Source organism: Pteropus alecto, unplaced genomic scaffold (assembly GCF_000325575.1).
Source record: "Pteropus alecto unplaced genomic scaffold, ASM32557v1 scaffold146, whole genome shotgun sequence".
In the NCBI taxonomy this organism is placed as follows: Eukaryota; Metazoa; Chordata; class Mammalia; order Chiroptera; family Pteropodidae; genus Pteropus; species Pteropus alecto.
Window position 1 is genome coordinate 14,260,092 of NW_006442107.1, and position 26,150 is coordinate 14,286,241.

Sequence of the window (26,150 nt, forward strand, 5' to 3'; positions counted from 1 at the left end):
TGACCTTAAGAGTTGAAAATAATTGTGAATACACTCATTCCTGGGAAACAGGCAATTAGAGTCTAAATTCCTTAATTTCTGCTACAGTCTCCTCCAGAATCTCTTGGTATCTACATTAGGGTAGACAACATAAGTGGTTAAAGGATTTTTGGAATCTAGTATAGTGGAAACTGAAGTTGTTATTTTACTCTTTGACATAAGGTAAAGATGGCTTAGATGTGAGAAAGAGTACGAGTTGTTAAAGAACACAGCTCTCAAGCCAGACTGCCTGTGTTCAAATCCTGTCTCTTCCATTTTATGGCTATGACCTAACCCAAGTTTAAACCATTTAGTTATGCCTCAATTTACTTACCGTGAAGTGGGGATAATAACACCTAAATCTCAGTGTTGACGTGAGGATAAAATGAGTTAATATTTGTAAAGCACTCAGACTGGTACTTGACATGGAGTTCAGGCTCACTAAATCTTAGAGGTAATCAGATCTGCCTGGAGAAACAACTGGTCAGTCCAAAAAACTGGTTTATACATCAAAGGTCTGGATTATTTACTTTCTGTGATGGTGGTTTAGAATACTCATCTCAATGAACAACTATTGGGTATCACAATGAAACTCATTTATTCAGTTCCAGGTCCTATAGGAGCTTATGAGAACTGGACTCAGTGAAGCCAGAGACTAAATTTATACCTTTTAATTTCCCTTTCTACTCTAAATTCCTATTATTTCAAGTTCCCCTAGGCCCTTGAAGTATGACAAAATATCCTTGAAAGGCTAAATTCCAGTCTCTATTGAAGGAAGGCTCACTGAGGTGGAACTATGACCGCAAGCTTAAGACCACTGGCTGCACTGTGGCCGATGCTCGAAAACCACCCGGCACCAGAAATCAGAGTTTTCATCTGGATAGTGTGGCCTGTTTTTAAGGGCGTATAAGGTTAGGACCAGCTGCTTAGTTAATAAGGCAATAACAAGCAGGCCACAGAGGGTTAAATCTGTTTCTTATACAGAAAACTAGCTGCCAAGAGGCAGGTAAAAGGCAAGTTTGCCTTGGCAATCATCTACATGGGTTAGACAAGTGGTTCTTTGTAATATGCCTATATTCTGGCCCAGCTAACAATGCCTCCTACGTCCAAAACTGGGTCAGTTCGAAGGAAAAAAAACAATTTTCATTCTCTATTCTAAAGGCAAGTTATAGGAGTAACTGTTATAAATCTTCCCACAGCACAGCACCCTCCCCGGGCCTTTCTTGACTAGAATGAGGCTAAATAAAAGGGAACAGATGTTCATAAATGATGCAAGAAACTCTGCATATCCCTCACTTGTTTGAGAGTGAATTCCTTAAAGCACAACAAAGTTCAGAGGTAGGATGCATTAAACCTTGAAGCGGCCTCAGTAACTACTAAGGATGAACACAGGAGTCTGTGCTTGCCCTAGCACGGGAGAAAATGCAACCAGGTCAAAAGGTTTCACTCTCTCAACACCAACCAGTCCCTTCTGTGATCTATTTGCTCTCCCATAACCTATGTTTCTACTTTACATCTCTTCCTCTTTCCTCCAAACCCCCATCACCAATACCTCGTCTTTACTCTTGCCAATGTGTTCATCTGACAAAACAAGTCATCAGAGAACTTCCTCACACTTCCACCACAAAATACCAGTTTCTACTCCCAAATTTACAACTGACCTGCACAAGTCTCCATTCCCTCTACCTTCCATCCTACTGCGATGGATGAACTGCCTTCTCCCCTTGTCCCCACTCACTATCTTTACTTGTAACCTGGGGCGTATCCTGTCCCATCTGACTACCACATGACTCCCGCAAGCAGTGGTTTGTTTTTATCATCTTCGCATTTTATCTTTTGGGTCATTTGCATGAGCACACAGTTTCACTGAAACACAAATAACCAGGAAAAAAACCTTCTTTAACCCCATATTCCCCTCCAGCTACCACCCATTTCTCTGCTCTTCTTTACAACAAAATTCTTGTAAGACTTGTCCACACACGTGATCTCCACTTCCTTTTCTCCCTATCTCCCTTGAAGCTATCAGGGATTTTGTCCCTACCAATCTCCATTGGGGAACCCTCTTGACACAGTAAGATGGACCCTACTTACTACTACTCCCTTGCCAATCCTATGACCAATTCTCAGTACTTGTCTTACTTCTCTATAGCAATCAATAGTTAATCACTTCCTCTTTCTTGAAAGAAGTCCATCACTTAGTCTCCATGACATCACTTTCTTGTCTCTCCTTCTATTTCAATAGTCACTGTCTTTTTTGGCTGATTTCTCATCTTCATAATTTCTAAACTGCGGAGTTCCCTGTGGCTTGGTCCTCATCCCTCCCCTCTTCTTCATCTACATTCATTCTTCTCAAGGTGATCTTATGAAGTTTTGTGGTTTTAAAAACCACTTATATACTAACAATCCCTAACTTTAGACCTCCATCCCCAACCTCTCATCCGAGCTGCAGATTTTTTTAATGCAGCTGCCTACCCAGTATCTTTACCTGGATCAAATTTAACATGTCCCAGACAGCACTGTTTAATGCCTCTGTACCTGCTGTACAGGCTTCCCCATTTCAGTAATGCCAACTTCACTGCCCTAGTTTCTCAGGCTAAATCTTAATTATTATATAATCCTTGACTATTCTTTTCCTTTCACCCACACACTAGTTTCTCCTCTTGTTTCCAAACAGTTTTGCTTGACATAGCAGACAGTCTAATGCTTTTCCAATGAAAGTTTGCTTGTATTTCTTTATGGATTTCTATCTTACTCAGAATAAAACCCAATGTCCTTCCCATGGCCTAGAAGCTCTATGTGATTTGATTTTCACTAGGTCTTGGCCTTATCTTGTACTACCCTCCCCCTTGTCACTCCATTCCAGACACAGGCCTCTCTGCTGTTTCTGGAATGTGCTAAAGTACACTGTTGTCTTAGGGCCTTTTCATTTTCCCCTGTGCCTAGAATACTTTCCCCAGAAATTCATACGGCTTGCCCATTCACTTCCTTCAGTGCTATGCTCAAAAATCACCTTGTACAGAACTTTTTCAGTTACCTTACATGCAAGAGTACCACAACTCACACCACCGGTCATTCTCTATCCTCTCTGCCTTTACCACCACCTGACATATTGTATATTTTTTTAAAAATCTGTCTTCCTCCAGAGACTGTAAGATCCACAAAAGCAGAGGCTTTATTTCTTCCACTGCTATATCCCCAGTACTTAAAACAGTACTTATCACATAGTACTCAAATACTTGTTGGATGAATAAAATGAATTAAGAGGTGACAACCCTCTAAGGACTGGGGGGTGACTTTTCCTGAGTGTCAGATTCAGTCCTGGGATGGGGCCTGGTTGTAGCCCTGTCCACTCGTATCATTTGGTGCTGTGACTTACAAAAGGAAATCTTGTCCTATCAATTTCTCACAGAAGTTGTTGTTTTCCCATCTGGCTTCATATGCGTTCTAAAAGTCAATCTCATAATTAAAAGACAATGAATTGCAGATTGACCCAGTAAAAACAAAATTCCTTTACTATAAGCAATGTACTATTCTAGACTATTAAAAAACTGATGGTCTTAAACAGCTAAAATGATTTATAAGCCACTACTGGATTGTGACCAGAAACTGAAAATCACTGTCTTGATCTAATAAAAAAAAAAAAAAGAAAAGAAAAAAAAGAGAGACCTTGGAAAGTTAGATTATTAAGAAATGAGACCTAGAATCTTTATGGCCTACTGGTTTGGGGTATTATACTGTAGTAGAGAAGAGAAGGAGAAACACTGCTTCTCAGTAGGACACAGTAACCCAAAACTTCTGCTCCAACAGCTAGGGGGAAAAACAGTTAAATTACAAAAGTCCTGGTTTTGAGGCTGCGGAGAGCTATGAAAGCAATTAGGATGAAGTGAACTATAATTCCAGAGAGGGAAGAGCCCTTGCTAGGTGAAAGCTGACAATCACCAGTTGTCTTCCTCTGTGAGAACATTTGCTGATAGTGCAGGCTAAGAACAGGGTGTGGCCCAAAAAAGCACCTTTTCTCTGGGAAAGATCATAGTGGTGTTTTGGTCATGTGACAAATTAAAAATTAAGCCCCAAATGCAAGGCTATTTTCCTGATGAAACATTTGCTGAGCTCTGGGTGGGCAGGAAGCTGGGGCTAGAAAGGCAGAATGAAATCTTCCACAATCTCCTGGTGCTTAGGAGACAAATTCCTGTTAGACAGAAGACCTGCAAAAATTAACAACTAGTGTCCCCACTGAATAAGGTGGAATGCTAAAGTACTACTTTCAAAACCTCAGGCAAAACTTTCAGGGTTGAGGATACAGAGACCGTGCATGCCATTATTAAAAAGCTTTGGAGGACTAGACCTAAGAAACATGTGAGCCAGAAGTGAACTGAGGCTTCCTAAAATTGTAACCCAGCCCCAACTAGCTCAATCCTTGTTAAAGGTTAAACTGTATCCACCCCCTCCAAATTCCTATGATATCATAACCCCTGGTACCTTAGAATGTGATGTTATTTGGAGACAGGGTCTTTACAGAGGTGATCAAATTAAAATGAGGTCATTTGGGTGGAGCCTAATCCAACATGACTAGAGTCCTTACAAAAGGGAAATTTGAAGACAGACAAGCACACAGGAGAATGCTATATGACGATGAAGGTGATGCTTCTACACACTAAGGAACACCAAAGATTGTCAGCAAACCACCAGAAGCTAGGGAGAAGCAGAGAACAGTTCTTCCTCACAAACCTCAGAAGGAACGAAACCTGCTCATGCCTTGTTCTGAGATTTCTAGTCTTCAAAACCGTGAGACAATAAATTTCTGTTGTTTAAGCCACCCATAGTTTGTGGTACTTTATTATGGCAGCCGTAGGGAATTAACAGTCCCTGACTTGATCAAACTCCTGAGCCAAAGAGGACTATTTGGATTTCCTATACACAGAGTACAGTTTTGGCTGGGAGGGAGAATGCATGGCTACAGACATTTTAGGTATACTGTGGAAGAGGGGCACAAGAAATAGTTTCTTGTGACTACCTAGGTAGTTATAAGTCTGTCTCACACCATACCTTATATTATGGGGACTCATAAAGATACAAAGGCCAAACTCCAAAACATACCTAATTGTATTAACTGTATAAGTTAATTGTAAGTACTAATAAGCACATTATTTTAAGTTTCAAGAAAATTTGCACCTGAATTTGAAGAGCAATAATTAAAGTCTATCATCAGAAACAAACATGCTTACCAACCTTCTTTCTAACCTCTCTGCCCAAACTGAGATTTAGAACTCCCAAAGAGGGAAAAGAATGAGTGCCAAAAATAATTAATTATAAATGGTCTTTCAAGTTTCCTCATCAGTTCTTTATAATTTTTCTTTACTTTGAAGTTCCTCAAGCTTTGATTCAGGCTAATTAACACTAGCACATTAGCTTTAAGAGTATGTGGTTTTAACTAAATGAGTCAGTTTGTTAAAATAAGAAGCCTATCAAAGAAGACAATATATTCTAACAAGAGTCTAACTGCGAAAGGCTAGGAGTAGAGCATTCTTATTTTAATAAAATATAACATGATAAAAAATTAACAAGGTTTCAAGTTATGAGATAGACTGTGTCAAGTTCTAACAAGAATGTCCCCACACTTGAGGTCATATAATTTTAATATGAAGGTATTCCCTTGTTGGAAGTTTAACCTCTATTGATTTTGATAAGTGAGAACATAATAACCACATAGAATACTTTTTTTTTTTTTTACCTCTCCCAAAGAGAAATAGTGACGTGGAATTTGAGAGTCAGGATAAATATTCTCCAGGTACCAAGAGAAAGGTTTGCATTGGAGTTTGTGTCTCAGACCAAGTCTTGATGCTATATCTCCATAATCTACCTTGGTAACACCTGTTAAAGGAAATGAGTGACTGAATTATTCTATTGAGAAACACGATTCTATTTATATATTATATCTAATAAGCCAGATGAATGAGAAAAGTGGTACCATTGTGGCAATATGTGACTATACAAGTGTTATATCATAAATCTACCTCTCGAAGTAAAAAACAAGGAAATAGATTAACGTATTTTTCAAAGAAAAATGTATGAGACCGATATACATGCTAATAATATTACAAATATAAGTTATACGGGATCAGAAAATTTTAATGTTATGGCAAAAACAAAAAAAAATCAAGATTTTGCCCAAATATTAAACAGAACAATTAACTGTTCCCAGTTAGGTTTCTCTCAATAACTCACTGAATTGTATACCTTGCCACCTGACAGTTTTGTGGTAATTTAAAAATGAGAATGGAATGGTAATGTCAGGCAGATTTATAGCTAACGGAACAGCTATTCCCACAAAATTCTGAAGGGCAAAGAAAAATTCCTGGAGAAAAGTCCCCTGAGACACGGTACAGGGGCTCTGCACTGACCTTGAGATATTAAACACTTTCATATCAACATAAAATGTTGCAGTTACAAAAACAAAAACAAAAAACCCACACACATGGATAACACCTGGACTAACAATAATTTCTGCAATACTGACCTGGATAATTTATTATTATTAATATACCAGGCATTATTCAAGTGCTTTTAATACTGTGTGTGATTTCATTTATTCCTTACAATGACTTATGAGATAGGTGTTTTGCCTTTGCTCAAAGCTTCTTTCTATCCTTCTCACCTATCCTCGATGCATTAGGATAAGGGACAAGTGAGTTAGTTTTATATTTCTGATGCCAAATAATGCTAACCTGGAGAAATTATGTAGAAGAAATTCTTGAATTCATCCATCCACACTTCTGCAAGTCGTCTATTGTTTTTATTGATAATCTGCCCTGTGCCTCCTGGAAATGTGTAGGGTGTAGCTTTCCGAAACACATGTCCAACATGTGAGCAAGTAACAATCTCCAAAGTTCCTCCACACTGCCAAATCTGAAAACAATATCCAAGAAGACTGGTTTTAAACACTGATAGTTTAAAAATCTGTTCACATCTATTGAGTTTCATACTTGGAATCTCACAGAATCAAGGCATACAGTGGAGCTCCTGTTACCTGGTCACAAAGCCAGTGTTTCCTTAGGAGCAAACTGTTCAAGGTTATAATTCAGAAAAGACAGGTTAAAGGCTAAATACAGAAAAGACATGAGGTCTAAAGCAATATTTTTCTAACTGCAGTCCATGACTCATAAAAGAATCATAAATTCAAATTTGATGAACTACAACCAGTACTTGCTAACAAGGACATACTGTTTCATGAAATGTTTACGTTTTCTGGATTGTACATATATAATATATAGTGTATTTATTAACATGGTTCATGGTGAAAAAAACTCTGACCATGAAGTATTCAGCCAGAGTCCTATCTGTTCCTTCTTCTGCAAACCTGTGTCACAGCCTGTATGTTAAACGGAACCTAGGAATCTAAACTGGATCTCTCACGAGTTATTTAGACAGCAATACCACAATTTGTTGTCCCTGTGAGCATAAAAACAAAAAAGGGATAAAAAAAGACAGATCATTGTTTTGACATCCTTAATTTAAGGCAATTATCCTTTTGTTCCTTTCAAAATACATTTTCCATAAGTTAAAAATCTACTAACTATTTAAAACATATTTTGAAAAGTTATGATTTTGTGTCTATTTTAACATTTTCTCAGGATTATAAAATGGCAAAGCTGGATAAGATCTCCAAAATGATCTGGAGTCCAAACCTCTCCTTTTATAAGAAGGCAAAGAGATCCACTACAAACAAAATGAGCTAGCTGGTTTAGACCACAGTGCAGTTCAGTGTGGTTTCCATTTTAAGCTATGTGTCTAAAACCTGATTATTTTCAGAAATACACAATGTCATTTAAATAATGTGTTGATTCTAGTGAATGTGAAATGCATAAGACTCAAGGTCCACTGGGTTAAATCAGAGTAATTTCAGATTTTTTTTGCCTTTTCTTTTCATTGAAAACTATAATGCTGGCAAAGTGACCAGGTTTTGTATGAGAAAAATTTTCACACCAGAAGAACAAAGCCTATTACGGAAAGTGAAATTACATATTCGGTGGTTAAGCACCAATGTAGCATATACTAATTACAAGTTATTTTTCGTTTGTTTTTAGAGTTTGAATTAGTTCCTTGAAAATAACAGAAATTAAAAAAATAGGAAATCTTGTATAAGTTTTACAGGTGGACTATTAACTGACTTATTTGCTTAAAATAGTTTATAATGAACCCATAACAGTATCACCAAAGGCTCTGAAGTCTGATTAAATTCATACCAAATTCACTTTTTTAATTTAGTGATAATATAGTTAAAGCATATCTATATTTGAGGTTAAACAGAAGACTACTTTTTTCAAAGGGAACTTACCCTAAAGGAAATTTCTAGGTTTTCTCCTCCCCAAATATCCATTCCAGCATCGTATGTTCCAATTTCCTGAAAGTAATCTCTGTCTATTGAAAAAAGACCTCCTGCCATTGTAGGTGTTCTGAAAGTCAATCATAATACTATACTGTTAATTATAACAATTCGAAATCTGCAATCAGTTTTTGTTTTAAAAAGTAGTTTTAAAACTGTTTATACCTATGGAATAAATGCTTACTCTCATACTCAAAAACTTTCACAGGCCCCTAGAGACTTTGGTTTTTGGTATGTTATTTGGTCTTTAGATATAACCTGCACTCTAGTCATGTTGTCACAGCTTCTGCATGGTCATTGTTCTCTATCCAGTCCCGAGGGCTCTTCTTATTTTTAGTACCTTTCCTGGTCCTTGGGCCCTGACTGAGTTTCCCTGAAACTCCTTACACTGAAGACATTTCTCGTAATCCTCTCCATCTGAGTGTATACCTACACTCCATAGTTCCTAACAACCATAAATGCAGTTGACTATATTAACCAACTAGACTCAGTTAGCAACTCTAACAGGCGAGGTTATAAAGGGTAGCAAATACTGCAAAGATATAAGACTAAACAGTATGAAAACAATGGGGCCTTTCCCTATACCTAATAGGAACCTTTAAATACAAAATAAATTCAAGTATAGAACAAAAATATGCTCTTTCTAGGAAGATCATCATCCTGACCAAGTATGGTATATCCTCTGCAAAAGAGAAGCCCAGTTTGTTTAAACATGGCCCAGGTATGCAGAGCAGGTGAGAATAGGTGGACTTAAGCAGAGAAATAATAATGAAGGGGGTTTAAATAAATGCATACCAGTCAAACATTTGATTTCCTTGAAGGATGAGTATGGAGAAAAAACAGACTCTGAGTAGGAGAAAATAACTAAGTTCTAAGGAAGAAGACACTATGGAGATCATATTTTAGGATGAACTGGCCACCTCTGTAACCCTAATATACTTATTCTGTGCCCTAGCTAGGGTGGCACATTTGCTTTTCTAGTAGACATAGTTTTGTTTCCACAAAAAAAGTTAGGACTTATTTGATTTTAGAAGAGTAAAAGAAAGAAAATCTAATATCTTAGGAGTCAAAGGAAATAGGCCAATACCCGGAGTTATCATTTAGTACAGAGTTTTCTTGACCTGGGTTTTGGGATATCTATAAATTTCCTAGAATTATATGATCTGCACTGCACCTTCCCCTGCTTGGAGAAGACTCATAGCTTTTATCAGATTTTTCAAAGTCCATCATTTACAAAATGTTTAGGAACCCTGTTTTAGACGGTGATTTGAACTGTCAGCAAAAGAGTGGGAAAAGTCCCTTTACTAGGAAAAAACTCGTGTTTGCTAGGGGTAAAGAGATTAGGATTAGTGAAACTTGTCTTTGACTTTGCCAGAACTGGGCTTGAATTTAAGTGAAGGAGATCCGGGATGGGAAAAAACCAAAAGACCTGGTACTAATGGAACTCTGAAATTACTACAGAAGCAGCAGGCTGATGCAAATGGAATAAATCTTAGGATGGCTCAGAAAGTCCAAGGTCTCAATTTGAAGGTTCTGAATAGCAAGATTTTTATCCCCTTCTGAAGAAAAATCTATATGTGACTAAACGGAAAAAGAAAAACACTAACTAATAGAAATCCCTTTTTTTATATTTTTGTCAATTCTAGTTTTTTTTTTTTTTTTAAATATATTTAAAACAAACTTTTTAAAACCTTACTTATCAGTAACTATCATCCAGACGGTACAAGTCTGAATTTAAAATCTTACATTCTGGGGCAGGGACCCAGTTTTAGGTAATATTTTCACATACTAACACAATTAATTAATGGACAGGTTGATTCAAGTTAAATGTTATTATCCTTAACAACTGAATTAAAGCACAAATCTGTTAGATTTACAAAATGTTCATATAGGAATGAAGGAACATGCATGTCACCATCATTTCTTACGTACACTAGGTTTATATAAATGAAAAATTCTAATTTTATTAATTGATGATGAAAAATAATATATTTGTGAAAGATGGCTCTTAATTACATATGTGATACACAAATACTTCATGTCTCTCAACATATACTTATAATCTTTATAACATGATTCCCAAAGCTTCACAATCTCCTGCTGATAACTCTAGGGGAAATGTTTGACAAATTAATTACCTAACAGGAAGAGTCCGATCACCTTTCCTTCTGTCCATTTCTCTTTGGGGAACAGGATACCAGCGAAAATTGAGCTTCCAGTTGAATCCACCATAGGTCATATCAGAACCTGCCATGTACTCAAAAGTATCATCACTGATCACATCAATGATAGGACATACCACTGTTTTCCTAAAATCATAAAAGCAAATTTATTTTTCAATTACAGATGTCATTCAAAATGTGCATTATGAAAGTCTACAACCATGGGCACCTCTGGCTCCCAAAGCTCTTCCTGTATTATCTAAAATTATAGTGCTTTTCAATATACAGTTAAGCATTTCAGGATGTTACATGTATCTCCCCACCCCCTTCCACTTCTTGCTGTGCTACAGTTCCAGTAAGGATGTAGACGGAGAAGAGATGACCTGCCTGCCCTAGTGTTAATTTTAGAAGGTAGAGACAAGTAAAGGGTTTTATCCTACCTTCCCTGAGTTCATTGTCCATCTGTTCTCCTTGTTTAATGAGCATAGCGTATGTATATATATATATATATATATCTCGTATACATCTTAACAACATATCTCCTAATCTATCTTCATTAACAAGACAGTTTGCAAACATTCTTTCCAGACTTTAGAAGAAGGTCTTCTTCATATTTAAGAGTGCTTTTCGTGGGTATGTTAAAGGAACTTCAGAGGAAATTATATTTGTATTTATTTAAAAACACAGAATTTTGCAATTTAACATAGAGTTTAGGACACATGCACTGAAAACAAACTTACAGACTCCAGAACATTACCTGTCATGTTTGATCCTGGCTAAGAGAGGCTCCAGCCATCCCACTGTACACTCACAGTGAGCGTCTAAGAAGGTGATCACTTGGCCTTTAGATACAGCGGCTCCTTTTAACCTAGCTCTGATCAATCCAGAACGTTGTTCCATTCGAATTACATGAACTGGTACTTTCAATTTTTTCACATAACTCTCTAGAGGTCTTTTCAAAAAGTCTGAAAAATTAACAGAACAAAAATAACAAAAAAAACTGTGACCTGGCATTATTCAGATGTAAAGAAATTTTGATGTGCAATAGTCATTCAACACATTTACTGAGCACTTTCCATGGGGCTCCCTCACAAACCCATTTCACTACAGGAAGCCTTTTCATTTCCTTAGAGAAAGTACAAGGGCTGCCTCTACCTTATCAGGAGGAGCCTTTGGGTTCAGGCTAAATCAAAGATAGGCAAGTTACTACATTTCTCTAAGCAACTCTTTTTTGTCAGGCTCAATTCTTTTCCTAATCATGTGTAAAGATCAGAGACAGAAAGAATGTTGTTCAAGAGCATTCAATCCAGACTGCAACAGAGAAAAGGAACAATATGCAATAGCTGTTAGAGTTCAGAAAATTGTGGGATTTCTTCAAAGGTAGAACTGATTGTCTTATTGATTATTACAGTCTTTGACTATGTAGTTCTTTAATCAGGAGGTAGGAAGTGAGGTAAAGCTCAGAAGACCAAATAGAGATCCTTAACAGACAAGTAGGCCTAAGTAAAAATGGTTTTCATAGGAAAGGGCAATTGAAGAGGAAAAGGGGAAAGGGAAAGGAAGTAGTTGTATGAAATCAATAATTATCCTGAAGCCATGCAGATACAGGTTATGCCCATAAGTCGAGGATGTCTTGCCTTTTAAGTATATAATTCACTTTAAAAAGCAGAAAAGGCTCAGCTTTCTCAAAACAAAGAGAAAGAATTTTTCAAATTAGATTATTTCATGGTATTTATGCCAGAGAAGCTATTGATGGGTGGTATGGCCAAATGTCTTTACAACTAGTACCCCTAGGATGATCTCTCTAGGGAAGGGAAAATTTGAGATGGAAAATACTGTGACTATGACTAGCTTTGTCCCATAAGGCTTTAATAATGGGAGAGTCACATGGAAAGCCAGATTTATGTATTAAGGGGTTGAGCTCTTTAAGTACTAAGTGGGGATCCAAAGGACTTCCTATATAGTGGAGAGGGAAAGACAAACAGAAGTGAAATGGTTCTTGTCTGTTTAACTGGTAAGACTAGAATGACTCAATACTGAAATAATCAGGGATATGAAAATTGTGAAAGAGAAAGGCCTTTGTGTCCCACTATAACAGAATAACCATCACTTCTACCACTGCTAATATATTTCCTAATATATTTGGGCTACAATGAGTATCTAAAAAATACCTGGAATAGAACTCCTACCTGATCACCACTGTGATTTTTATGAACCAAATCTTAAGGTCAGAAAGATATAATTTGATTCTGAGTAAAAAGGTAATGCCAATTAGAAAGAAAAGCAACATTCTGCAGTAGTAGCTACCACTTTGAGTCTGTTTAGCACAATGGCAGGCCCTTTACAAGTTTAATCTCATTTAATCTCAAAGTTACACAAGAAAGTTATTACACATATTTTAGACATGAATATCTAAGGCTCAGAATATTAAATGAACTGATCAAGGTGACACAGCTAGTTAAGGGGTTGAATCCAAGATTCGAACTCAGGTTTGCATGACTTGAAAGCTCATCTTGTCATCCATATAAAATTCTAGAAGGGAACTACAGAGAACAATTTAGGACTGTGGATTCACCTGATCTGACACACATGTATATTATTTTATGTCCAGAGTTTGAGAGAATGTCATGTGGTAGGGTGTGAGATATATTCTAGTACCTTAGACCAGCCAAGGTTGGGTGTGTCACAAACAATGTATCTCTCAGTAAGTCTTCCTCAAAATATTAAGACAGCTTAAAGTGCTTAAAAATCAAAGCAATCTAATTCCTCAATCTCACATCTTTGAAAGTTATAATACTCTGTCCTGTCTATAAAGAAAGTGAAAAATGCATGACTCTTTGGTCTGATAGCTCAAAAACATTACTATTCCACAAATTTTCTTGACATCTTAGTATGACATCTGTGGCTTTCTTTCATGCAATAAGGCTAAGAAATAGGTGTCTTCCTAATAGTTAATACAGAATTATGGTCTCAGGGCTAGGTAGGGTATTAGTAACTATTTACTGATGCCTCATTTTACAAAAATGAATCAAGCGGTGATGGTGGTGATTATGATTGGAAGCTACTATGTGATCTAAAATTAAGAGAACCTTATTTATTAGAATATCTTTATAGCTATTAACAAATGGATTTCTAGGCATCTCTCCATCAGGGAGTGTGAGGTTGTCAGAGAGGGTGTGTGTCAAGGAAAATTTCACTCCTCACAGCAACATCTAAGAAGTCTCAGCCGGAACTCTAAAGAGTAGTAGACAGAGCAATGAATTTAAAGTCTAATAAACCTGACTCCTAATCCGTACTAAATAAGAACCTCCATTTCCTTTTGTGTATAATAAAAATAAGTCAACTCAGATTAGGAACATTCTATCAGTTCTAAGTCTTAAGATAACCTTCTGAGATGATGATTATGTTACTTCTGACATGAATTAGGGATTCATCCAGACTCTTGTCTTCACTGGAGACCCTGTAACCATAAACTTAGGACAGACGTGATGTGCATACCAGTTAAGGGGTCAAGCCCTTGGTTTATGCTAAGCCTCATTTTCCTCATCAATAAAATAGGGATAATTATAGCACCTACTTCATAGTTTTTTAATAGAGCTACTGATAACTCAGCAGGTTAACTGTGAAATCAAGTATCCTGAGGCCATGAGCAGACTATGCATGCTACATAATCTAATTAGGAAGCTTGTACAGACAAGAAGTAAAAGCAAAGGTTAACTGGTAGATTATTCATTCATTCATTCATTCATTCATTCATTCATTCAATAAATTCTGAACTGTTTACTAACAGGCGCTGTGAACACTGAGGAGATAACTGTGAGCAAATAGCCCTGATTGAATATAAAGTCTAACAGGGGTTTGGCTAGAGGGTGGGGGAAAGAGACACTCATTAAACGGGCAAACAGTAAAATCTTTTGGTGAGAAGAGTGTTCTGAGATGTCAGAGGGACATGATCTGGTCTTAGGAGGTCAAGGAAGGCCTCTCTGAATATAACTTGATTCTGAGTAAACATCTGAGCTGAACTGTGGGGATGGGGTGGGCAGGGAACAGCTGAAGATGTGACTGGAGATACAGGCAGAAGCCAGGTCATGCAGGCCTTACAGAAAGGTTTTAATCAGAGAAGTGACATGGTCTGATTTACATATTTAAAAGCTCACTTTGCATAAAGCATAGGATGGTGTGAAAGTATGTGGGGAGACCAGTTAGTTTATTTCATCAGTTCAGGTGATAAATAAATGATGGTGCCTTAGATGCGTTCCCACCTAAACAAGAGAGCCAAAGAAAACTGTATTAGGTAATTCTCAATCTGGATAGCAAGACTACAATTATAACCACAAAAACAAAATGCCTAGTGGTTCCCAAATATCAGAAATTGTGACCTAGGCTCCTGAGGCTTTCAAGGCAGGAAGATAAAGGAGAAGCAGACCCCTGGTGAGGGCTCTGGGGTAACACTCAGGGACCCTGCTTAGCCAAGAGCCCCAGGTGGAAGAGTAAAGTAGATGTCTGCCACATGTTTCCTCTTCAGATTTATACAGTTTGGTGTGATTAAGAAGGGCCCTCATGAGGAAGGAAAAAGATAACTTATATACATGACTTTCTCTGTCACTTTAGAGTTGTGGATACATGTGTCTTTCAGATTAGGCCACATACTACAAAAAAATATTTCACATAGCCATCTCAGACACTCAGCGGAATAATAGAGAAACCAAAGGAGGAAGTGGAAAAATAGTTCATTTTATCTGAAGAAAAATCTCTCTCCTTGAGGAATATTTAATTTAGCAAATATCAACAAATGAGTAAACCAAACACAAGTCACTTACAGTATGGATGTTTGTACAGATCTCTGCTTAAATTAACTTCAGTTACTTTTCTTAAAGAATTAATTAACTCCTACCAAATAATTATCTACATGAGGTTTATACTTCTTTGTTCAACAGTAATTATTTAAGTGTGGTATTCTTAATTTATAACTCTCATTAATTTTGACATTAAAGGCATTGTGTATTATACTATTATTTAAATATTTTGTGTGATTATAAACTGTTTCCTCAATTAGATTAAGGAGGTAAGCTATAAGGTACTTGAGAAGGTAGGACTATAACTTATTTGTACCTCTACAATCTGGCAAAGTAAATAAGATTTAAATGGTTGTTAATATGCAAATTACTCCTAATAATTAAGATATGAAGACATTAAATTTAATCATGGTTAAATGTACATATTTAGTGTGGGCACAAGAATGTGAAGTCGTAATACTTGACTAAACTGTCTTACCAGATGCAATGAGACATTAGGCAAGAAAGTTGAAGATATTAGCAAAGAGGCTGAAATGATGGGTCATAAAGTTTAAGGCTGATCTGTTATTCCCTCTAAATTTTTCTCACATGAACACAGGAATATTGGGGGAACACATGACACCAACAATCCTAAATAGATGAGCTGTGGGGAAAAAAACCTGGGAAATGCTGTGTATCTCTGAGTTTAACAGGTTTAATTGTTGGACTACATAGAGCATTTTGTATATTACTTAGTGGTGTGAAATCTCCAAGGATTCAGAATAAATAATATTGGGCCAACGTACTTTTAATTAATATACCTCTCCAAAAGAGTACTTAATAAAACAGGTCGAGAGATTCTAAGCTTGTGAAAAATGCTGAGATTCTTATGGGGCAAGAATCACTATAGAGATTTATTATGAGATCAGAGTCATACACCACTTTTTCATAAGTTCCTTCTTTATCCTTTTATGCACCTAGCAGAAATGGAGTAAAATGGGAAAACCTAAAAAGAATCTGGGGAAGTAAGGCTTGCCCAGCTGAGGCTTCATTCTGCTGCCAAAGATACTTCCCACTGTACAAGGAACTAAGTTTCTCCATTCATGGCTCTATGTAAGATCCAATTTCTCTCCTTTGACTCAGGGATATAGCTTCTTACAGAGAAAATCCTAATAAAATTATGTTTTTATTCCACTGTTCTCCATAAACGTTTATATTATGTAATATTTCTTTAAAAGATTAAGATGTGACACAAACTAAATGCTAATTAAAATATTTAAAATTTCATGGTGTGTAATTTTTTTCATATGTGAATGAGTTCAAATGCCACAAATATTTTTAAAATTAAGTTTGTAAAAAATTGCTGTGTTAAAAATGATAGCAACTAGTTTTTTTTAATATTAATGACAAAAGGTGTGTATATTATTTGCATTAAAATTTGAAATTTACCTCTTTCACTGGCATCATCTACTAGAACAATTTCTTCTAGCAAGTGTCTTGGTGAGCGATTAATGACACTATGGACAGTTCGCAGAAGTGTGCTCCAAGCCTCATTGTGGAAAACAATCACCACACTTGTTGTAGGAAGATTATCTGGATACACCTTTGTTTTACACCTAGAGACAAAGCAAATGTCTTTATAAAAAGTGACTGGTAAGATAGCGTAATGAATGAATCCAGCCTAGAAGGGTAATAGAAAAATAAAAACAGTTTGCTCTAGTGGTGGGACTCTTGGTTACTTTTTATTCATTTAAGTTTTTGTTAATGCTGCATGTTTAATAAATAGTACCTATTGAAAGTTATATGTTTAAATTAAAATTATTTTAAAGATGTCAGTTGTATTTTTAAAATTGGGCACCTCTTCTTGATGTTTTCTGTCAATTCATTTTAACAGAGAATGAACTAAGGCTATATCATCAATTCCAAACAATTTCCCTCAAGAATCCAACTGGACAAAAAAATCAGAACCACTAGAATCTACACAATTTAATAAGCTAAACAAAAATATAACTTTCACAAAGGAGGAGAACCAGTATTTATTGGGTATCTCATGTGTACTAGGCACTTAGGCTTCCTAATAATTCTGTGAGGTACTTGGAGCCACATTTCACAGATGGAAGCTGAAGACACAGCCAGAGAATGGCAGTGCTTGACTAAGGACTCCACAGTCTGTGCTCTACTGACCAAGCTCTTGATGCTGCCTCCTCCACAATGAAATATCAGTATACATCTTGTTTGGTAAAGACAATGTCTAGAAATGCAATCATCTGAAAGACCAAGCAGACCCAAAAATAATATGGACACAAAATCAATGTATTAACTATGTTTCTACCACTTTGTTAGACATATGGTCTCTTCTTTCAATCTGGTTAGCTAGACGGAACTACTGGAAACTATAAGAGAACAATAACAGCATTAAGTAACCAGATAGATATCAAGGGATGTTCTTGAATATAAGCACTCCTAAGGAGTGCATTTATAATTCATTCTTAGGTATCCCCATATTGTAAATGTTGCTCCAGCCTTCTCTTTTCACATTTTTTTTTTCTGCTCTCTAGCAAGCTTCACAAACCTTGCGGTCTCTCCACTCTCATCTATTATTACCTGTCAATAGAAGTGAAGAAAGGAAGAGAAAAAATATTAAATCCCCTCTTCAGAAGCTGCCACAATTCTACTTACTGAAAGTGCTTCCCTAAGTCTGCTGGTTGGAAGTTGGAAGAAAAGGAAAATGGAGGAAAAAAAAGGTGACAAGGTCAAGGGATTGAATAAAGGAGTAATGGGAAGGAGAGTTCACTATCGGGGAGGACTGGTCCCTCCTTTCTCCAAGGAGAAAAGGGGAAACGAATAGCTTCCACTGTTCTCTTCATTAAATCCCATTTTGAGCCCTCCCATTCTCCTTACCATTCCCAAGACACTCTTCACGTGTGGTCTCCAAATCCTATTACCAGTAACCTCACTATCTATCCACTGACCCAAAAGACCCATGGCCTCATTTCCATGTCACAGTTAACTCTCCTCTCCTCCTACATTCACTCAAAGATCCACTAGAAGGCTACCGCACAGCTTGCCACCCTGTCTATACCTCCTTGCCTCTAAATCTGGGCTACAGAGGTGAGGCCCAAGAGACTAATTGCATAGGCTATGGGATAATGTGTCCTTAGCATTCCAAGTACTTCTAAAAACAGTTTCCCATCAAAACTCTGTTCTATCATAAATGGTGGCTAGATTATATATATTATAACCATTACTACTATGCTTCAAATACATCATAGGTGAGCAAGCCAAGACACTCATGTTTTTATGGGAAGATGTCTCCTGAATGCCTGACTCACAGACTACTTGAACATGACTTTGAAGTCAGGAATGGCCTGGGTACAAGTAAAGGAGGTTAAGAAAAAGTTTCTACGATTATTTAACTTAATCGTATTAAATCACATAGTATCTCTTTTCCCAAATTAATCCCTTTTATTATTATAGAATTGGGAAGCAGGAAATAGTCAAGGTGATTACACAGCTGCCAGCTTACCAAAACAGCTAAAAGAACAAAATTAAGTGAGACACAGAAGATGATTAGGCAAAATACACAGTGTGTAAACAGTATTGTTAGCCATGTGAATGTTAGCCAGGATGTGGACAGGAAGAAAACAGAAAAATCTGAGATGGCAGTTTCTGCAGAAGAGAAATGATAAGCCAGATTTATTTCTTGGATGATACATTAAAGAATTAAATTCTGAAATTGTATGATAAGGAAGTAAGACTATAAGAACACTAGAAATAAGGAAGACTAAAATGGAAATCATTCACAATAGGATGGAAGAACCAAAAAAGCAAAGCAAATATTGGGATTCTAATAAAAAAGAAAATTTCCTAAATCAAAGTTAAATTTAATCATTTAGAGAACACAACAAATTCACAAATATTTTCTTAAAGCAAAATAGAAAATAGAGAACATACGGAAAAATCATCATAACCGATCTCAGAACAGATAAACACATACACACTTGGGAAAGCCACAAAGAACTTTCCAGCAGTCTAGCTAAGCTTTTCCCATGGAGGGACTACCTATCTTTGTGGAGGTGAGAGTAGGAGGTCCCTCTGAGGGTGGGAGAAACAGAGCTGAGGATGAGCAGGAAGGCCACAGGCAGTGTTATGAAGCAGCTTTCTTCCACCCTCAGTCACAACTGAGTCTTTCATCCTCAGGAATGAAAATCAACCAGTGTGAGATTTTACTACTTTTTTTAAAAAAAAGTTACATACCAGTTTGTCATTAGAGAAAGAGGAAAGAATCTTTCTATTGAAATATAATATACACACAGACGAGCTGACAAGTCCTAAGTATATAGATGTATGATTTTCCACAAAGTGAAAGCATCAAGGAGTCAGCACTCAGATGAAGAAACAGACTTTTACCACACCCCAGAGGCTTCCTGTGTGCCCACCGGGATTGTACGAGAGTTCCAGCTGTCCTGCATCTTTGTCAGCACATGATACTGTCAGTAATTTTTATTTTAGCCATTTAAATAGGCATAAAGTAGTGTCTCATGGTTTTAATTGGCATTTTAATCGGCATTTCCCCAATGGCTAATGTCTTTTCATGTGCTCATCTGCCATCCATTTAGCATCTCAGATGAAGTGTCAAGTTTTTTAACATTTTATTGCATTCACTTTTTTTTAATTGGGTTGTTTGTTTTGAGAGTTCTTTATATATTCTAGATATAAGTCCTTTATTGAAAGTATGGTTTGCAAATATTTTCTCCCAGTCTGTAGCTTTTCATTTCTTTCTCTTAACAGTGTTTTTAGGAGAATGAAAGTTTTAAAATTTGATGTTCAATTTATCATCTAAAAAAATTAAATCATGCTTTTGGTGTCATGTCTAAATACTCTCTGCATAATGTAGCCAGGTCCTGAATATCTTCCCTAAGAGTTATAAATTTTTAGGTTTTAGATTTAGATCTATGATCCAGTTTGAGTTAATTTTCATATAACGCATGAGATTTAGGTTTAATGTTTTTGCATATGGATGTCTAATCGTTCCAACACCATTTGTTGAAAAAGATAATCTTTATTGAATGGCTTCTGTACCTTTGGCAAAAACCAAATAGCCATATTTGTGTGGATCTATTTCTGAACTTTCTATTCTGTTCCACCAATTTATATATGTCTCTTTGCCAATACCACACTGTCTTGTAGAGTAAGTCTTTAAATTCGGTAATGTATTTCCTCCAACTGTATTCTTTTTCAAAATTATTATAGCTATCCTATTTCCTTTATCTTTCCATTTAAATTTCAAACCCCTTGCTGGGATTCTGAATGGAATTGCATTAAATCTATACATCTGTTGTGGGAGAACTGACATCATTTATGTTGAGTGTTCCAACATAGCTAGAAAGCTGAGGCTTTATAGTTTCCTTTCTCTGCTACATGCTTCCTGTGATTGTGTCTGTGTTCTTGGCCAAGCAGAGAAGTCAGAAAAAGAAAAACAATGGGGCTTCTACATGCTCTGGAGACCAGAGATCCTCTGGTCAGAGAGAAGCCTCCTCCCTCAGAGTTTTAATAGCGATGGAGGGGGGGACGGGTGGAGAAGAAAAAAATAGAGGGTTTTCTCCACTTTCTAACCATCAAGAGACCCCTTTCTTGTTCCTCAGACCAGAAAGAGAGTGTTTCTCTTAGGGCTCTCTTTCTTCAGTGTGTACTTCCAGGTTTTGGACCACCTTCAAGTATAATGTTGAATAGAAGTGGACAGCAGAATTCTTTCCTTGTTTCCCATCGTAGGGGAAAAGCTTTTAGTCTTGTACCATTAAGTTTGATATGACACTAAAAGCTGAATTCATAAAAGAAACAACTGATAAATCTGACTTCATCAAAATTTAAAAATTTTTGTGCTTCAAAAGGCAGCATTAAGGAAATAAAAAGCCAACAAACTAGGAGAAAATATTTGGAAATCATAGGTCTGATAAAAGATTTGTATCCAAAATATATAAAGAACTATTACAACTCATTAACAAGAAGGCAAATAATCCAATTAAAAATGGACAAAAGATTTAAAAAAACATTTAAGATATAAGAATATAATAAGTACATGAAAGATCTTCAATATCATTTATGAAGACATTAGGGAACTACAAATTAAAATCACAATGAGATACTACTCTTCACAACCAACAGAATGGCTATAATAAAAAAGACAATCGAAGACAAGTGTTGGTGAAGATGTACAGAAACTAGAACCCTCATGCATTGCTGATGGAAATGTAAATAGTGCAGTCACTCTGGAAAGAGGTTTGGCAAATTCTTACATAGTTACCCTATGAATCAGCAATTAGGAATCTACCTAAGAAAAATGAAAACATTTATCCACATAAACACTTGTATGCAAATTTATGGCCCGAAAATGGAAACAACCCAAATGTCCATTAACTGGTGAAAGGAGAAATAAATGTATATGCACACACTTAAATGACACTGGGCAGGTTTTTCGAACTGCACCATCACTACCATAGTGAATGATGCTATTAATGGGAGTGAGTTATATACTGGAGTGGAGTTGGAGTTGACTGAAAATCCCTAGTTTTTACACAATGAGTGAAAACACAAGGTTTCATTTATGTTCCTATGTACAATACTAAAAGATGGCCTATATAATGAGGACTATTGTTATATATAAATGAAAGGATTACTGAATAAACTCTAATGCATGAAATTCACTGTATGGTCTGAGAATTAGCTTGAGTGCCTGCCTGAGTCAGAGGTTTTTCAGGAAATAGACATTATTAAATTTGCTTAAAATAGTGTTCATCTCACCAAGACTGGGCTTACCAAAGAATCAATCCATACAAATACCTAACAATTCAAGAATACAGAACAACAGAAGTCTTTTGATAATTATAATTTTTATTATTTTTCAATTGTTAAAGTCCCTCTCTAGTTATCCTAACCCTCTTACAGCCTGAAATGGCATTAAAAGTTTTATATGCATTATCCCACTTTATCCTTACAAAAACACTAAGAGGTATTATTATCTCAATTTTACAGATGAGGAAACAGGCTTAGAACATGAAGAAGCTTAATTCCAAATCAAGGTAGATATGCACTATAATCTAATGCTCTTTATATGCCTTTAAGCTATGATTTTTAAAGCATTCTTGGTCATTCATTAAATTTAGCCTATTACTTCCATTTACCAATGACAAGTCTGTATTTCTTAAGATGTCTGACTACCTGCCAGGCAGTGTTTAGCAATGTTACATAATTTCTCCCCTGTGTACTCTCATTCAGACAAGATCAATGAAGAACTAACCATAAAAGTGATGGCAGAGCACACTGATCAAGATTACATGTTTTATCATTGACAAATTTCACTTGGGTCAGTTATTAACTATCTCTGGCACCAATCATTTAATTTCCTAAAATCCAAGTTTCCCCACAGTAAACTGAGCATACTACTACTTTGTTCAACTGCTTAAATGTAATAATGTATATAGTGCCTGGTACATAATACTGACTAAATAGTATTACTATTTTTTAAGCATCCAAAACTAATTATATAGAATGGAATTGCCATATTAGGTGATTTGGAATTTGTCTTAAACCTGCTTCCCTAAGACCACACGCTGCAAGTTATTCTTTGACTGTTACTCTATTTAACTCTTTTTGACACCGGAACAATGTTATTCTTTCCTCCAGGAAAGAATATCCTTTCCATATTTCCTCCAGGAAATATGCCCATGGAGACCCTACAAGGCTGTAAAGGTTCTTAGCAGGCACAGGATGATCTGAACACTGCCAGTTTATACCACCAGTTGAGTCCATGACTAAGAATAAGCAAGGCTTTTCTGGATTCAGAAAAGGGAGTGAAAAAGCTGCACTCTAGGGGCTGTCCCATACTACTTATCCTTCCACCTCTGGAAATCGTTTTGAAATGCATCTGCTGGCCATCTCTGTCCAACTTAGTATGGGGATAGTTAAGTATTAATGTGATATTTCTCATTTAACATTTCATTGTGATTACACTTCAGAAGCCAGAAAATGATTAATAAAAAAAGAGTGGGGATGGAAAAGCATGCTTAGAGTTGGCTTTTCCTGAAAATCAAACTAGGACCTAGAGCTCACTTTCTGAAAAGGCCCTCTCTATATTCTAAGTACCAGGAAGTATTCAAAGCACTACAAATCGTCACAGCAATTTTTGATATTTTCCTTATTGTTCAGATAAGGATACTGAGGTACAGAAAGGTAAAGTAACTTGTCCAAAGTCAGACAGTCAATAAATGGCAGAACTAGACCTGGACTTTGCCACTATCAAGATATTAATGAGAAAGTCACCTAGATACAATTCAAAACGGGAGAAAAAATACGGGCATAGATTGAGCAGCTACAGTATATGCATATGAGTAGTTCCAGATGAATAGACTGGAGGAAATGGTGATGTAGCAATTATCTGAGATTAGAGCTAGAAATGTCTTAGAATTGAAGAATAATATGAATACCCAGTGCAAAAGTACACTATGTGCACTAAGCATGTAGATGAAGATAAACCCATATCTTCTTGACAATTACAGATCTTACTATTAAATGAATAGACCAAACCATGAGAGAGAAAAACACAAATACTAAAAAGTTTATCATCTGAAATGATATCAATCAGCAAAGCAGAAAATGAGTGGAAAATTAAAAAGGTAAACAGAAAACAAGATTAGATTGAACTTTATGAAACTAATTTTCTTAAGTCAAAATGGTTAAAATATCAATTTTGTATAGTTCAACCTACAAGAAGTACAAATATATCAATAGTCACAATAAATGTAGATGCATCAAGCTTACTATGAGTTTGCACTGGGGTGATCAGGCTGTGCCACAAATTGGAGAATCTCTGACGTCGGTGTCTGTAGGTTTTTTTCTCTAGAGCTAGTCCAATCTCTTGCCTGGAGGGGAAGGCCTGGTTGCTAGCGTTAATGAAAGCCATAGAAGCAAAGTGGCTAGGGGTCTCAGCTGCAGATAAATTCACTTAACCTACCTGTTTTTTGTACAGTTCCTCTGTTTTTAACTGGGCCAGCTGTCCTATAGTCTAGATATTTTGTATTACCTTCCTCATATGGAGCAACTGGGTCTCTTATATTGTACACAGGAGTGTAAATTAGTACAACCATCTTGGAAAAATCTTTGACAGCATGTACAAAAGCTATATAAATGTATACCCATTCCTTTACCCGAATAGATACCAAAGAGAAATGAGAGCTTAAGTCCTTCAAAAGATATGCACAAGAATGTCACAACAGCTTAATTCATAATAGTCAAAAAGTGGAAGCAACCCAAATGCCTATCAATGTGTAAATAAACTATGTTATATTCACATTAACAAAACTCTACCCTGCAATGGAAAAGAATAAACTTCTGATATATCCACAACATGGATTTCAAAGACACAAAAGAATATATATTACATTGATTCATTTTTTAAAATTTCAAAAAATGGGCAAAACTCAACTATATTTAGAGAGATCGGAACAAAGGCTGCCTCTCAGGTAGGAGTACTGACTGGAAAGAAACATAAGAGAACTTTCAAGGGTGATGGAAACATATCTTAATTTGGATGATGGTTAGAGAGGAATATACATATCAGCAATAAAAATTCAGTAATCTATCTGTACATGTACAACTGTATATTTGTTTTAAGTTATACAGCACTTAAAAGAATCTTTTTTAAAAACTGATCATATGAATCTTTTGGTAATAATAGAGTTTAAAACCTCCTACCAGATGAAAAAGGGGAAATTATGACTGACATCACAGAAATACAAAGGATCATACAAGAATAAGTATGTAACACCAAATTTAATAACCTAGAAGAAAAAGACCAGTACTTAGAAAAATACAACCTTCCTAGAATGAATCAAGAAGAACTGAAAAATCTAAATAGACCAATCAGCAGTATGGAAATTGAAACAATCAAAAACCTACCATAAAGTAAAAGTCCAGGACCAGATGGCTTCACCAGTGAATTCTGCGAAGCATTCAAAGAAGATTTAATACCTATTCTCCTCAAACTCTTTCAAAAAATCGAAGAGGAGGCAATACTTCCCAATACATTTTATGAGGCCAACATTACTCTGATACCAAAACCTGGTAAAGATAACACAAAAAAAGAAAACTACAAACCAATACCTCTCATCAACACAGATGCAAAAATCCTAAATAAGATACTAGTGTACAAATATAGCAATATATTAAAAAGATTATACACCACAAGTCCACAAGTGGGCTTCATCCCAGGCGCACAGGGATGGTTCAACATATGTGAATCAATTAATGTGATACACCACATAACTTAAAAAATAAGAATCATATGATCATATCAATAGATGCAGAAAAAGCCTTCGACAAGATACAGCATCCATTTATGATCAAAACACTTAACAAAATCGGTAGAGAAGGAAAGTACCTTAACATAATGAAGGCTATATATGACAAACCTTCAGCCAACATTATACTTAATGGTGAAAAACTAAAAACTTTCCCTCTAAGATCAGGAACAAAGCAAGGTTGTCCACTATCACCACTGTTATTCAATATAACACTGGAGGTCCTAGCAAGCACAATCGGACAAAAGAAAGATATAAAAGGCATCCAAATAGAAAACGAAGAAGTCAAACTGTCACTATTTGCAGATGACATGATTCTCTATATAGAAAACTCTAAAGACTCCACAAGAACACTACTACAAACAATAAGCAAATACAGTAAAGTCTCTGGATACAAAACCAACGTTCAAAAATTCATAGCTTTCCTGTACTCTAAGTGTGAGACAAGAAGTGGAAA

General features: G+C 36.2%; 1 protein-coding gene across 1 annotated transcript in view; it reads right to left on the bottom strand.

The window, feature by feature from the left end:
- The window catches only part of GALNT1 (polypeptide N-acetylgalactosaminyltransferase 1), a 94,839-nt gene that overhangs the window by 13,006 nt on the left and 55,683 nt on the right, over window positions 1-26,150 (bottom strand). Inside the window, exons 4-9 of the mRNA XM_015595770.2 lie at window positions 16,788-16,954; window positions 11,321-11,528; window positions 10,540-10,710; window positions 8,354-8,471; window positions 6,744-6,924; window positions 5,750-5,889 (exon numbers count right to left, since the gene is read on the bottom strand). Coding sequence (XP_015451256.1) covers window positions 5,750-5,889; window positions 6,744-6,924; window positions 8,354-8,471; window positions 10,540-10,710; window positions 11,321-11,528; window positions 16,788-16,954 — 985 coding nt within the window. The remainder of the gene's footprint in view (window positions 1-5,749; window positions 5,890-6,743; window positions 6,925-8,353; window positions 8,472-10,539; window positions 10,711-11,320; window positions 11,529-16,787; window positions 16,955-26,150) is intronic.